The sequence below is a fragment of the Carassius gibelio genome, chromosome A20, assembly GCF_023724105.1.
Source record: "Carassius gibelio isolate Cgi1373 ecotype wild population from Czech Republic chromosome A20, carGib1.2-hapl.c, whole genome shotgun sequence".
In the NCBI taxonomy this organism is placed as follows: Eukaryota; Metazoa; Chordata; class Actinopteri; order Cypriniformes; family Cyprinidae; genus Carassius; species Carassius gibelio.
The window spans coordinates 16,327,528-16,341,036 of NC_068390.1; the positions used below are offsets into that span (position 1 = coordinate 16,327,528).

Genomic DNA, 13,509 nt, shown 5'->3' on the forward strand with positions numbered 1-13,509 from the left:
GAAAATAGAATAACACAACAAGATGGTAGACAATCATATGTGTGCACCGGTCTATGTATCACGTAGAGGCCATATGTTAGCTGCCTTTACCCACAGGAAGGCCCATTTGGATCTGCAGTCACAGAAATGGAACGGACATCATTCATATTTTGCACCTTTGATCATGTTTAACTTTTTTTTTTCTATCTTGTTTAAACCCATTCTGTAGATTTTCCCCAAAACGTTCATTCCAATTTTCCGTCTGGGCCTGCCCACAGGTAACATACTGCATGGTAGACAAAGGATTTGTCCAGGGTTTGACATGCATGTATTTTCCTGCTGGATTTAACCTTTAAAAGAAGAAATTACGTAGGCCATTACTTGTTAAAGTGTGAACAGCTTATGTAGGAGCATGATGTGAATGAAGTGTTGGAACAAACAATCCTCTCAAACAATCATTCATTGGATTCAGTGCTTCTTCCTTCCCAACTTGTTTTGAAGCACTGAGGTCAAATACGATGGTGTCTTATAATGGTGAGCGATGTTCGGTTCTGCTAGAGCTCTCCAGATTTCTGGCTGCAGGTGATGCACACCCGCACTGGATGGTCCCAACCCCTGGAGGGCACGGCCCGGCGATCAGAGGAGCAATCGTTACATACTCCTTGTCCACATGCACGGCAGTGATGGATTGAGAGACGGGCATTAAACTCACGCTGGCACTGGTGGCAGCAATGGATGTCTTGGTCAGGGACCCAATATGCTGGACGGGCGGCATCTTTTACCAGACCTAGTAAATGCATTTAATCATTTATACATGCTGAGATATTCCTGCACAAGTATGTAACTGTTCTGGAATTGAAATGCTTAATCCTAAAGATCAAAGAAAATTACTTAACCTGTTAACTGTCACTCACATTTTTGAACATAGACTTGAAAGTGCATGATCCAAACCTACATTTTTATAATTCATGACTGAAAACATTTTGTAACACGACTATGATGTACCATTTTCATGGTAATGCAATGTTTGATTTTAAAATGGGTTTCAAAGGATGAATTGTGAGATTTCAAGTTTTCAAGTGATATATAATTTCTGATGATTTCTAAAGTGTAGATTAGTGATAGAAAAAAAAGGCTTTTTTTTTTTTTTTTTTTTCAAAGGTCAGAACTCCTGTTATGTAGGTTTTTGAGGTGCACTCTTGCCATAAATTAATCTATTACTTTTCCTACATAATATTTAACAAAATGAGATTGGTAAAAGATCTATTTAGGAGTCTTAGACCTTTCCAACGATATATATAGTTTGTCATGATTAGATTAGGATTGAACTGTAATATAGTGAAGTAAACGTAGGCGTCCCGTGTACGGGACGCGATGACAGGTAACAGGTTTTAAACAAGCCTAAGGTTTATTATTAGTAAACATTATAACATATTGACACTCAACAGTATTTCCAGTGTGTGTTCACATTAGCATTAACATACTGTCATGTTAACATTTTTATAGGCTCTAAGACGAGTGAAGAACTCACCAAGAGGGATGTCTATAGCAGTGACTACCGCTCCTAAAGTGTTCTGAACAGCTTCTCCCACCTTCCTGGCAATCAGAGTCCCACCTTGCTCCTCTTCCAGTGCTGCATCCAGTAGTTCTGTGTGAGACCAGTTTTGATATTATTCATATTATGGATTCAAATACTGCATGTTTATGTCACAACATGTTGCATCAGGTTCCGACACCAAGTGTGTAGTACTTTCAAAATGATTCAAACATGTGTAAACCATGCATTTTTGTGATTTTTTACATTATTTAGCAAGGCATTATTTAAGATATAAATGATTTGCCTCAATGCACAGCAGATTATAATAAAACAATTACTTTGAGCCTCTTTCTTGATTAGTTTTGAAATTACAATATGTATATACAGTACAATATATACACTACTATGCAAAAGTTTGGTACTGTTATAGCTGCTGAAAATTCCGTTTTGCCATCACATGAGTAATTTAAATTTATTAAAATAAAATGTTGTTAAATTCTTCTGCGATACCTTCTGGAATTCCTCTGTTTTGAAAACAGGCATCACAGACTCGCACAGGTGCCAGGCCCCAACCTCTCTCCGGGACTGGCCGTGTCTTAGAGGAGCAGCCGTCACAGAAACCTTCTCCACAAGCCCGACAGTGGTGCTTTGTATCATTATCTTGGAACTCCTCTCCACAGTTTCTACATCTCTGGAAAACGTTTTAGTGTTTCAGTGGAGACTTCTCATCATTAAAAAGACATGTTCAAATTGCCTAGCATTAAAACTCACAATGATGAGAGAATTAGGCTTCCAGTAAGCTGGGGCAATCTGGTCGGTTAACCAGGCAGTGACGGCTTTAGCAGGCTTGACGCTTAGCTCTGAAACAGACTGAGCCATATAGTTCACTCCATCCAGCAGCCTCTGCGCAGCGTTGTTGTTGTCCTTCAGGAATCCGTCGGACTGAGACGTAAATGTGAAGGTAAACAAAGCTTGTTCTTTTTGCTATATAAATAGTAGAAACATGGGATAAAAAGATTACTCTCACCCCTGGCCAGACATGCTGGATTTCAGTCCGAACCACTGTATCAACAGGGTCCTGGTTCCCATACCAGTACTGCCTACTTCTATAGATCACCGAACAGTTTGGACACTCGATCACATATCTGCAAAGGAAAAAGCACAACTTAGTCCTGTATGTCTAAATGAACTTAACTAAATGCACTTTATACAGCTATAATTCAATAACATGACTCACCCAGACCAGGCGTATATGGCCAAGCCAAACCATGGTGAGTCAGAGGATGCCGTCGTCTTTGGAACCACAATTACCTCTTTTCCACTCTCATAACAAACCTGGAATAGCAGGTTAACACACATAATGTCAGACGTGGACAGTCACAAAGCACGTGTAGCCTATAGGGTCAGGTCACGCGTTGCATTGTTTACGACCTACCTTGCAGGTATAGATGCGATTATCATAGTGCGCTGAATAGCGGCAGCGGTGTTTAGCCTCATGTGCCACACCCTCTCGTAGGTGATTCATGCTGTTTTTACAGCCAGAGCTAAAAAAATAAACAAAAACATGCCACCAAGTATTAGGGTGCATTCACACCTGTATTGTTTGGTTCGACTGAATCGAACTCAAGTTTGTTTACCCCCACCTTGATGTGGATCTATTGGGCAAGTGTGAATATAGCAATCTCACTCTGGTGCGCACCAAACAACCGCTGAAGAGGTGGTCTCGCCCCAACTCCAAACAAACTCTGGTACACTTGAGTTTTTCTTTCCAATGAATGGATGACCATTAGCACATGTGTGGTTTTGTTTACAGTTTCTTGTTGACTTGCAAAAAGGGCAGTGTGAAAGCGAACCACAGCAAACAAAAAAAAGAATTATCTATTTTATTTGGTCCAGACCAATTTCCTGGTGTGAATACACCCTTAGATTCACATTTGTTTAAACATCTAATTCAGAACAGGCTTCAGGAGGGTGTACATGCGAGGAATTTTGCACCTGCATTACAAGAGTCAAAACTAGTATAGTCATATGTCTAATTACTAGTTTAGCCACCTGTGTGGAACCATTCAAAATAACTCCTTTGAACCAGTTCTTTTAGATGTTTCACCCAGACCAGTTCTCAACATTTATGCAAATTACTCAACTGTAAAAAAAAAAAAAAAAAAAAAAGGAAAAGAAAATAACTTTCTTTGTGGGTAAAAATATACAAAATAATTTTACATGCTTAAATGTTACTCTGGGATATATCAGAACCATTTAAAGCAATATCTCTATATTTATTTTTTATTTTTAAACAATCCTTTGAAGCGGATAGGCCTACAAGCAATTTGGACCTGCATAATTTAAATACATAGAAAGCTCTTTGGCTAATTGAATCAACCTTATAAATATATATATTTTTTGTGCTTCATAATCGGCATTAAAATGGCATTAAAAATCTGAATCTTTGAACCACATTTGTAATATGACAATGTTATTTAACAGAAACAATTGGTTAAAAGTTTGGGGTCAGTGATTTTTTTTATTATTAATTACATTTATTCAGCAGCCAAGGATGCATTCAACTGATCAAAAGTGAATGACAGTAATGGCTGCTTAATATTTATCTTTGCCATCACAGGAATAAATTACATTTTGAAATATGGAACAATAATTAAAAAAAAATGTAATCATATTTCACAATATTACAATTTGCACTGTATTTTTGATTGAATGCAGCTTTGGTAAACTTAAGAGACCACTAACCCCAAACTCTCTTCTATATGAGTGTTGCTTTAGAAATCCTAAACCGATTTGAAATCATAAGTGCAGTGATTCCTGAGATGCGAAGACTTACCCACAGCTGAGGCAGATGCTGGAGCAGGTAAAGTATTCATCTGGAAAAAAAGAGTTGCTTGCCAGATGCTCATCAGGAATCTCTCCGCTGAAGCACTCACTCAAAGCCTGGAGAACAAGAGCTTGATCAGCCACACAAACTACAGTACATTTCAACTTCCACATCTTCATGTCATCGATAGGCTAAAAGAATTATTGAGCTTAACAATGACAAAAATAAATAAACACCTGCAAGGCTTTGTAGATGACACCAGCAGAACGTGGAGATCGTGTAGTGTTGTTGTCTAACTGCTGCTCCACGCTGCGCAGCAGACCGCCGAAGTCAGTCGGGGGGTTGTGGGTTCGAGTGCCCCGGTACTGAATAGAGCTGAATGCTTCTGGAAAGAGGCCAAGCTTTCGGAAACGTTCCTGAAGAAGCCGCTCAGCTGATTCTAATGGCTTGTCTACAGGGGTGTGAAAGAGAGGTAGTATGTACTCATTATTTCTTATACCATATCTATTTCAAAGTCATTCCTAACTTGTTGGGTGAGAAGGACAGCAACATGAAAAACACCCAAAACCAAAAACTAACCTGAGCCTAATAACTTGGTGTGGACGGTCTCATGGAAGATTATAACAGCAGGACCCAGAGTTGAAAGGGGCACGTCCAAACCACAGCGTGCAGTTGTGGCTTTCAGCTCCTTCGTGAAATGCTTTAGATACGCATCTGATGCATCTCCAAGAAACTTGAAAAGATCATCATGTAGCCGGTCAGCATGTGTCCGATAGATGACCAGATCGGAGACTGCGAGCACCTTCAGGAGGAGGCGGGTTCGTTGTCCAATGTTAGTTCCTGCCCCCAGAAGTCCCTCTGTGTCAACAACCACCACCTTATGAAGAGGGTCCAGTGCTCCCCACACCCCAACGGTGCAGGATTCCTGGGTTGGAGATGTCTTGAAAACTTCACGACCCAAAAAGAAAGTGTGATTGAGGGTGTGGGATTTGCCTTCTCCAGTGTTGCCGAAAATGGACACCACCTTCAAGAGCTCCTCGGGGCTACAGCCTAACTTCCTCACAAACTCCTCCTCATCCTTGACCTGTTCAGGTTGTGGAAATAAATATAGTTTAAGAATGAGTCTCACCTCACTCAATATCACACGTTTTTCTTCTGTCACATTGTTTTAGTTTTCCTACTTTCTAAAAAAGAGGGTCTAGTGCCAATCAATGAGCTCCATATCAGCACTCGTCCAACGCCACTCAGCCAATCAAATTTGAGAACCAGAATTAAGACTCTATAAAGAGGAGGAAAGCTGTACTGCAGCACAGGAATTGCACAAGCTGAGTTAACTTACCTGCATATCTTCCTTTTCATCCACTAGAAGAAAACTGGTGACTTGATCAAGTTTAGCTTTCAACGCATCCAGCTGTTCATCTCCAGTGCTGCAGTTCTTCTCCACGGGTTTCGGGGGAGAGTAGGCAGTGATGGGGTGCTTTCTTTTACTGACCCCACTGTGAGTCCTTTTTTGACAGTCCAAACACAGGTTGATTTTACATCCCTGACAGCGCACTACTGCTCTCAGCCGACCCCCGTTCGGAACGCCCCCGTCCCCTTTACATGAATCGCAGTAAGGTATGTGGCCAGGTGAGATCCGGGTCCTGTCGTGGTTCCTCAAGCGCTCCTGACGGTGGAGCTCCAGCTCGCAGCGGACGCACTGAACGCTGCCGCATTCGTCGCACTCGAAGGCGGCCTCGTCGGAGCCACCGCAGGCGTAACTCTCCTGACAAACAAGGACGCCGTTCACCCCCTTCCCCATCGACGAGCCCTGACTGTTCATTATACGTCTAAATATAACAGCGAGGTAGCGAACCGAACGGAAGCAACCGAGTTTAAAGTACTACAGTCCCTCTGTAAATACACTGACTATATTCCTCAAAGTTGAAACAACTAAATTACAGCAGAGACCAACAAGACAGATGATATTTAATGCCTCAGATATGATGCCTTTGAGATCCTAAACAAAATAATTTACTTGTTTGCTTTGAATTTCATTGGAATTCAAAATGTGATGTGTCAGATTATGACACTGGCTTAAAATCAAATATTCAATATGAACTATAAATAGATCAGTTGACATCAGTATAGCACTGCCAGTATGTCAGCTTTCTTGTTGATTTTAAACCGATCAAGCGGTCTAAAGTGTCTAAACTTATAAACTACAACCAACAACCACCGACATGCATTTATTGGCACAAGAAACTAGTAAGAAAACAGCTACATTCGGGTGTTGTTATCGCCCTGGGCTTTGTTAACGTACTCGAGCTAGCTGAGCTTAGCATACGTGTTTGTAAAAACACCTTAAATTTCAAAGACTACAAATACTAGGGGGTTAGAAATATCACTAATGCAGCTGAATTAATAATTGTTTAGTATCGTTCAGACTGTCCTTATAGTATGTTAACCCAACAACACCGCTTTGACCGAACAAAACAAGTTGATTTCGAGCCAGAATCACACCGCAGTTTTCATCAAACAAGCTGCTGAATTCCCTGAAACATCGCGCGCGACAACGACCCTTTGTTTAACACAAATTAATAAGCCGGTTGATGTCAAGAGAACTGTTTTTTTCCCCACCAGTTTGTAAAACGATTCCCCTCCCCGGTAGATTCGGGTAAATGTTGTTGCCAGGTCAAATCAGCTGATCGGCTTGTTTTCACTGGAGCGGCTGTCAAAGGTTACCAGCCGCGAAGACCGATGGGAAACCGAGTCCATTCTCCACAGAAGCAGTGGTCGAGTTCGAATGGTGAGTGCATACAAGGGGACAGACTACTAGATAATTCTTCAAATCTTTAAAGTATGTTTAAAAAAAAAAAAAAAAAAGTAGGCTACTTGCAGATGAAATAAAGTTAATGACCAATTGTGAGCCTGGACCACAAAACTCAGATTTATAAATAATCTGAATAAATTAGCTTTCCATTGATGTATGGTTTGTTAGGATCAGACAATATTTGGCTGAGATGCAACTATTTGAAAATCTGGAATCTAAGGGTGCAAAAAATCTATATACGGAGAAAATTGCCTTCAAAGTTGTCCAAATTAATTCTTAGCAATGCATATTACTTATCTCAAAAATAAGATTTGATATATTAACAGTATGAAGTTTACTAAATATCTTAATGGAACTAATGATTTTTGGCATAAAAGAAAAATAGATCATTTTGACCCATACAATGTTTTTTTTTTTTTTTTTTTTTTTTAGTTTGCTATTGCTACAAATTACCCCAGCGATTTAAGACTGGTTTTGTGGTCCAGGATAACAATTGTTTCTTAACACTTAAACCCGAAAAGTGCACTTTGCAATGTCAAATACGTTTTAAGTACATTTAATTATTTTCATGTTTTGTTGTGGTTTAAAGGTACGCTTAAAATGTAGACTGACATATTAAAGCACATGTGAAGCACTTGATTAAATCTAAAATTAAGTGAAAACTTTTAAAGTTTAAACTATTAGTTTATTCACTAATTAGTTACTTTCATTTAATTGTAAATAGTATACAAATTAGTTCAAAATTATATTTTAAATAATATTTCTGTAACGAGAGTACTCTTTTAAAACGTTTTCTAAAGTGTAAAGTACATTGTGTTCATTCACAAAGAATATGCTTTTAAAAAGTCACTTTTATAACTAGTAAGCATAATCATTGTATGGACTATATTGAGACAACGTTTATTTTTTCACAAATAAAAAGCCAGGATCTGAAGGACAGAGATTTTCCACACTCCAGTCCATTAGGTGGCGGAAAAACACGATTCTATTCATGTTCCAACGGCTTACCCCATAAGAAGAAGATAACGCTGTTTGTTGTCAAGTGATTAGCAAAGCAAAGCTATTTATTCCTGAATCATATAATGTTCTGACGGTGATCGACATGGCCGAGGAAGAGTTCACAGACATAAACGGCAACTTGATATCTTTAGACTGCCAAACTCACTCGGCTTTCTGCAGAGAGTTCACAGTCACCTCACCGAAGCTGTCTTTGCGTAAGGTGATGGTCTACACCTGCTTCATATGGTTATTTGCTTATGCTGTATTTTTCTTCACTGAGGTAAGAACATTTTATATTGCAAGAATATTAATTCCTAAGCTTTCTAATACGACAGTGAAATTCTTATAGTAATAATGTCTTTCATTTCTAGAACACGGCTGTCCTGTCGAGTGCCATTATCCTCACTTTGGTTGGGATGATGATTCATATTCACTTCGTGAAGGTGGACCATGAGACCCTTCTCATAATCGGTTCCCTCGGTGTCCAGCTGTCTTCATCTTATGCATCTGGGCGAGAAAGCACGATCTTCATTGAGATGAGCAAACTGAAAGACATCGTCATCAACGAGGCAGTTTATATGGTAAACATGCCGTTTTCTCCAGTGACTCTTGTGCATGATGGACATTTTGATCTAGAAATAGTCCAAAATAATCACCCTTTTGTTTCCGCCTCAGCACAGCATTATATACTATCTGTGCATTCTGATCAAGGACCCAGCTGATCCTGAAACAGTGGCCAGTGTTGTCCCTCTTTTCCAGGTAAGAAGCAGCTGTTGTTTTTGTGCAAAAGCAAAATGAAGAATCTTTGGCAGGTCAGTCTGTAAATGAACATTTTGCATTCTTCCGCCAGAGTTCAAAGCCTCGGCTGAATTGTTTGGTTCAAGTGTACAGGAGCTGTCAAGAGATTTTGGCACAGACCAGTTGAGACCGTGGTAATGGTTCGTTCGCTTCATACTTTACATGTTGTACATAAATGAAATTTCTGTGTCTATAAATGTTTTATGGCTCTATTTCTTTTACTTTACAGAGTCTTTCTTCGAAACCGGATAAAACCCCAGAATGAACCAGAAGTGAATTGTTGGTCATTGTCATCTACACTACATTTTTCTGTTACATGTAACGGTTTGTTAGATTTTGCATCCACAAACTTAATGGCTACAGTTCACCTCATTTAATACAATTTTTATGATCAGACATTTCATATGTTAGTGCTTCCCACTAAATATGGGAAGTCGTGGCCTAATGGTTAGAGGGTTGGACTCCCAATCGAAGGGTTGTGAGTTCTAGTCTCGGGCCGGATGGAATTGTGGGTGGGGGAATGCATGAACAGCTCTCTCTCCACCTTCAATACCACGACTTAGGTGCCCTTGAGCAAGGCATTGAACCCCCAACTGCTCCCCGGGCGCCGCAGCATAAATGGCTGCCCACTGCTCCGGGTGTGTGCTCACAGTGTGTGTGTGTGTGTTCACTGCTCTGTGTGTGTGCATTTCGGATGGGTTAAATGCAGAGCACAAATTCTGAGTATGGGTCACCATACTTGGCTGAATGTCACTTCACATTTCTTCACATTTTTTTTATTTATTTTTTTTCATTTACTCCTAATTTTGATATTTAACCTTTTGGTAGTAAGTGTTTGAACTGTTTTCTATATTAATATTGCAATGAATGTAGCTGGTTTTTCCTTCTGATTCTGATCTTAGTTAGCCACTAGGGGGACATGTGTGCCAAATTTTGAGATCTGGAGCAATGATTTTAGTGATCTACTATTTTAATAGTTTAACCATATGACATTTTAATTAAAAAAAAAATTCCTATTAAAAAATAAAGCTGTTTTAATTAAATACTTAAAAAAAATCTCTGTATTTTATGTATGGCAAATCAGTGTATTCAGCTTTTAAAGCAGATTTTACTTGGCCACCATTGTTTTGGGTCACTGGAGGGATTATGCTAATGCATCTCATTTACTTTTTGGTGGGTCAGCATTTAACTGTTCCCGCTTTTGTCAGGTTGTCTTGTTACCCAAAGCAGTTTATGTCTGAGGTTAAGCATACGGTCTCCACTCATTGTAAGTTTATCTGAGCTCTAATTCACAGCACCACAAAGCTTCTGAGTTACTTTGGTGATTTAAAAACTAAGTAGTTGAATTAATAATTATGTTATCAATGTCTAGATTACATTTACATTTTAGAAATAAGTGGAACTGTCTGTACCAAGTAAATGCTTTCTAGAGGTCAGACAACAGAAGGCAAATGAAGCTTTCTTGCAATATCAGGTTCGTAGTATTTCTGGTGCGCAGCTGTTGTGAACATCCACCAGACTATAGCTCTTACTGTGGTTTTGTGGAACACAAAACCTTTAGTTGATGTCTTTCTTTACTTGGGATTCTCCTAACGTTTTCCATGCCACATTTGTATTTAAATATTCGAGTTCCTTATAAGAACTAATTACCAGTTGTTGCATAGACATGTGCTAAAGTTGTCATTCAAGTTTACCTGTTTGGGAAAAGGACCAGGAAACCACCCATGTTTATTTGCTCATGCGGTTTTGTGTTTATACATGGTGCAGCTTTACCTTCACTTTTAAAAGAAAATATCAGCTACGGTTAACAACCCAAAATTTAATTAATCTGGGTTCAGTAAAAGCTCATCTTAAATGACCGCAAATCTGTCACTACGTTTATTACCAAAGGACATTAGTTGCAAATAGGGCCAATTCGTTAATTTTAAAATACAAATTTTTTTAAATAGTATAGCTAGAAGATTCAACTATATTTTTGTTAACATGATTTAAGTTTCAGAAGCGATACATTACGGACCTTTTTTTGTGTGTTTTCATATATTTGAAAGTGTAATTTATTAATTTGATGACAAAAGCGTAGTTTTCAGCAGCTATTATTCCAGTTGTTAGCATCATTATGATCCTTTAGAAATTATGCTAATCTGCTGCTCATTCCTCATTATTATCAATGCTGAAAACAGTTTCGTGGAGACTGATACTGATATTTTTATGGAGAGTAAGTTCAAAAGAACATAGTTTATTTGAAATATAAACCTACTGTAACATTGTCACGGTTTAATGCATAATTGCTGGATAGAAGTATTCATTTCTTTAAAAAATGACAGGTTTGTTCCCAAGTCCCAAGTGTAAAACGACTGTAAAAATGACTGCTTTGTCAGCTTTATGTAAATGATTTTCCAAAAAAAAAAAAAAAATTTAATTTTCTTTTGCCTTTTAAATTGTCCATAAATTTTTGCCCTATTTGATTCCTTTGTAAGTTTCTCATTGTAACCTTGCTTTTTGCTCCTTTTTTGCAATAACAAATATCATGTTACAAATGCTGCTGATTGGGATTTACCCGTATTGAAATCATGCTCGAGCCCTTGAATAGAACCTAAAGGTCAGGGTTCAGAGACCTTGTTGTTATTCAAATACTGTTTCCCATGTAGCATTGCTTCATTCCCCTCTGACCATTTGGAATGACCATTCCCATACAGGCTGTGAAAACAACTCCGGGGTTTGAAATGATCCTGTTAGGTTGCTGTGAAGATGCTCCTGACAGGATAATCATCCCTCCCGGAGGTGCGAACCTCCCAGGAACTCTGCTCGGGGTGGGGGCTAGACCGTCCTACACCCCCCAGCCAGCCAACAGAGCACATCTTAAATAAGCCATCCACCATCAGCACTTTTCCAGTGAATTCAACTCAATATAACAATAAAACATCAGGGTGTTTAGCTGCTCAGATTGACATGTTTACATGTGTTCTCCAGACCCAGTGAAATGACGTTAACCACAGTTTATATCGTTGTGTATACATAAACACTCCAGAGACACGTGAGCTCACTTGGTTTATAAACGTAAGTACTCAAGTGATAAAATTTGCCATTTTCAGCTCAAGTGGGAGGAAGCCTCCTTAAGGGCTTCTGTTATGAGCTTTTACACGCAAAGGATAGTGGCAAAGGGTTCTTTGGGTTATTAAAATATTCTTAACTCTATAAGAAAGAATTAGTCTTTTAAGAACTGTTCACTGAAGGGTTCTTTAGGGACTCTGAAATGGTTCTTCTATGGAATCACTGCAAAAACCTTTGTTTGGATCTTTATTTTTAAGGGGGTATTTAAACTGAGACCCCTCGTGAACGGAATGTAACGGCTACATCTGATTGCCTGAAGGATGTGCTGTTTTGGGAGGGAAAAACTGTTGTGTGGGAAGGGTGCATGAACCCCGCTGTGAGGGGAGTTCCCCTCCCGACACTACTTTGCCTCCCTGTGGACTTTTACTATGTGCTAAGGTGTAACATTCACAGCCCATGAGGCAACACAAAACACCCTTGTGATGGAATATAGACCACTGGACTGACTCCCTTCTCCATCTGTAATCTTCTTTTAATTAGCCACCATTTTCTGTATGCAGTTGCTAACTCATGGGTCACGTACTTATGTTATCGGGAATCAACATTAACCCTCCCTAAACTATGTTTAGTGGCTACTATCTTTTTGTATTGTGTGATAGCATATGCAAACAATGCTGAGCAACTCTCACTGCATCTGCTTCAGATATTGACTTTAGATATGCAAATATAGCAAATATGAATTTGTTCAGAAGTAAATCATGATATAAAAACAATTCGAGGGCATTATAAAGCCTTTGAAAAGGGAGAAGACTCAATATTTTTACCCAGGAAGCTATACTGCTGTGCTTTTTCAATGCTTTCCATCCCCCATACCTCTCTGAATAACAAAACTGTTACTGGAAATTCAACCAGAAAGCCCACCCCTTCAGCCTCAAGTTTTCATTTGAATCTTGGCTCTAAAATCTCCAGCTTTTTTTTCAATAAACGCGCGTTTTCAGAAACAGAGGACAGGTGCTGTGGCTATGCATCTTTTTTCAAGCATTTCGCCTGTAGAATTAGGTACTCAAGCTTTCTCTTTCTCCCAAGGTTGTTTAGGACTGTGAACTTTCCATCCCTATGAACCTTCACCTAGAAATATCCACCAAATATCCTCTTAAATTAATTTCTAAAGTTTGCTAATGCCAAGACCCTCAGAGAGAGAATAAACAGCCAATTTTATGGTCAGAAAGTAAGGAGGCAGAAAGATGACTCTCGTTATTCATCATAATAAAATGAAAATAAAAGTAACAATGGTTGTGTTCACATTATTTTCTTTACCATCCACACCCCAGAAGTTACTGTAAATGAAGTGACTTACTGTCAATTAATTCAGTCATTACACACACAGTGTGCATGCAATATTAAGCAGCACAACTGTTATTAACATTCACAATAAATAAAATAAAAAAAGCTTATTTGAATGATTTCTATATGTCACATGCCACACTGAAGACTAGAGTAATTGCT

At 38.9% G+C, this 13,509-nt stretch overlaps 2 protein-coding genes across 4 annotated transcripts; one reads left to right on the top strand and one right to left on the bottom strand.

Annotated features, from left to right (window-relative positions):
• Window positions 1-145: 145 nt before the first annotated feature.
• On the bottom strand, window positions 146-6,165 carry LOC127938770 (zinc finger FYVE domain-containing protein 1-like). The gene is made up of 11 exons (XM_052535621.1): window positions 5,683-6,165; window positions 4,923-5,427; window positions 4,580-4,794; window positions 4,353-4,459; window positions 2,952-3,060; window positions 2,754-2,851; window positions 2,544-2,661; window positions 2,288-2,458; window positions 2,027-2,207; window positions 1,511-1,627; window positions 146-766 (listed from the first exon to the last, which is right to left on the bottom strand). The coding sequence occupies exons 1-11, from the start codon at window positions 6,163-6,165 to the stop codon at window positions 534-536; spliced, it is 2,337 nt and encodes a 778-aa protein (XP_052391581.1). The 3' UTR covers window positions 146-533.
• An 828-nt stretch (window positions 6,166-6,993) lies between these two features.
• On the top strand, window positions 6,994-10,008 carry LOC127938771 (phosphatidylinositol N-acetylglucosaminyltransferase subunit H-like). 3 transcript variants are annotated; one of them, XM_052535622.1, is made up of 6 exons: window positions 6,994-7,131; window positions 8,078-8,434; window positions 8,526-8,735; window positions 8,830-8,913; window positions 9,005-9,092; window positions 9,182-10,008. In XM_052535622.1, exons 2-5 carry the CDS (start codon window positions 8,258-8,260, stop codon window positions 9,077-9,079), a joined length of 546 nt encoding a protein of 181 aa, XP_052391582.1. In that variant the 5' UTR covers window positions 6,994-7,131; window positions 8,078-8,257; the 3' UTR covers window positions 9,080-9,092; window positions 9,182-10,008. The 3 variants fall into 3 exon arrangements, with proteins under 3 accessions (XP_052391582.1, XP_052391584.1, XP_052391583.1); XM_052535624.1 differs by having other exon boundaries at window positions 9,005-9,086; XM_052535623.1 differs by having other exon boundaries at window positions 6,996-7,131; window positions 8,082-8,434.
• Window positions 10,009-13,509: the final 3,501 nt, after the last annotated feature.

Bases quoted from the DNA above. Each gene is read 5' to 3' on its own strand.
- LOC127938771 (XM_052535622.1), top strand. From the start codon at position 8,258: ATGGCCGAGGAAGAGTTCACAGACATAAACGGCAACTTGATATCTTTA. The intron at 8,435-8,525 runs GTAAGAACATTT...TTTCATTTCTAG, and splicing joins CTGTATTTTTCTTCACTGAG to AACACGGCTGTCCTGTCGAG. The intron at 8,736-8,829 runs GTAAACATGCCG...TTTCCGCCTCAG, and splicing joins TCAACGAGGCAGTTTATATG to CACAGCATTATATACTATCT.
- LOC127938770 (XM_052535621.1), bottom strand. From the start codon at position 6,165: ATGAACAGTCAGGGCTCGTCGATGGGGAAGGGGGTGAACGGCGTCCTT. The intron at 2,208-2,287 runs GTGAGTTTTAAT...AACGTTTTCCAG, and splicing joins AGCCTAATTCTCTCATCATT to AGATGTAGAAACTGTGGAGA. The intron at 1,628-2,026 runs GTATCGCAGAAG...GGTCTCACACAG, and splicing joins AAACAGAGGAATTCCAGAAG to AACTACTGGATGCAGCACTG.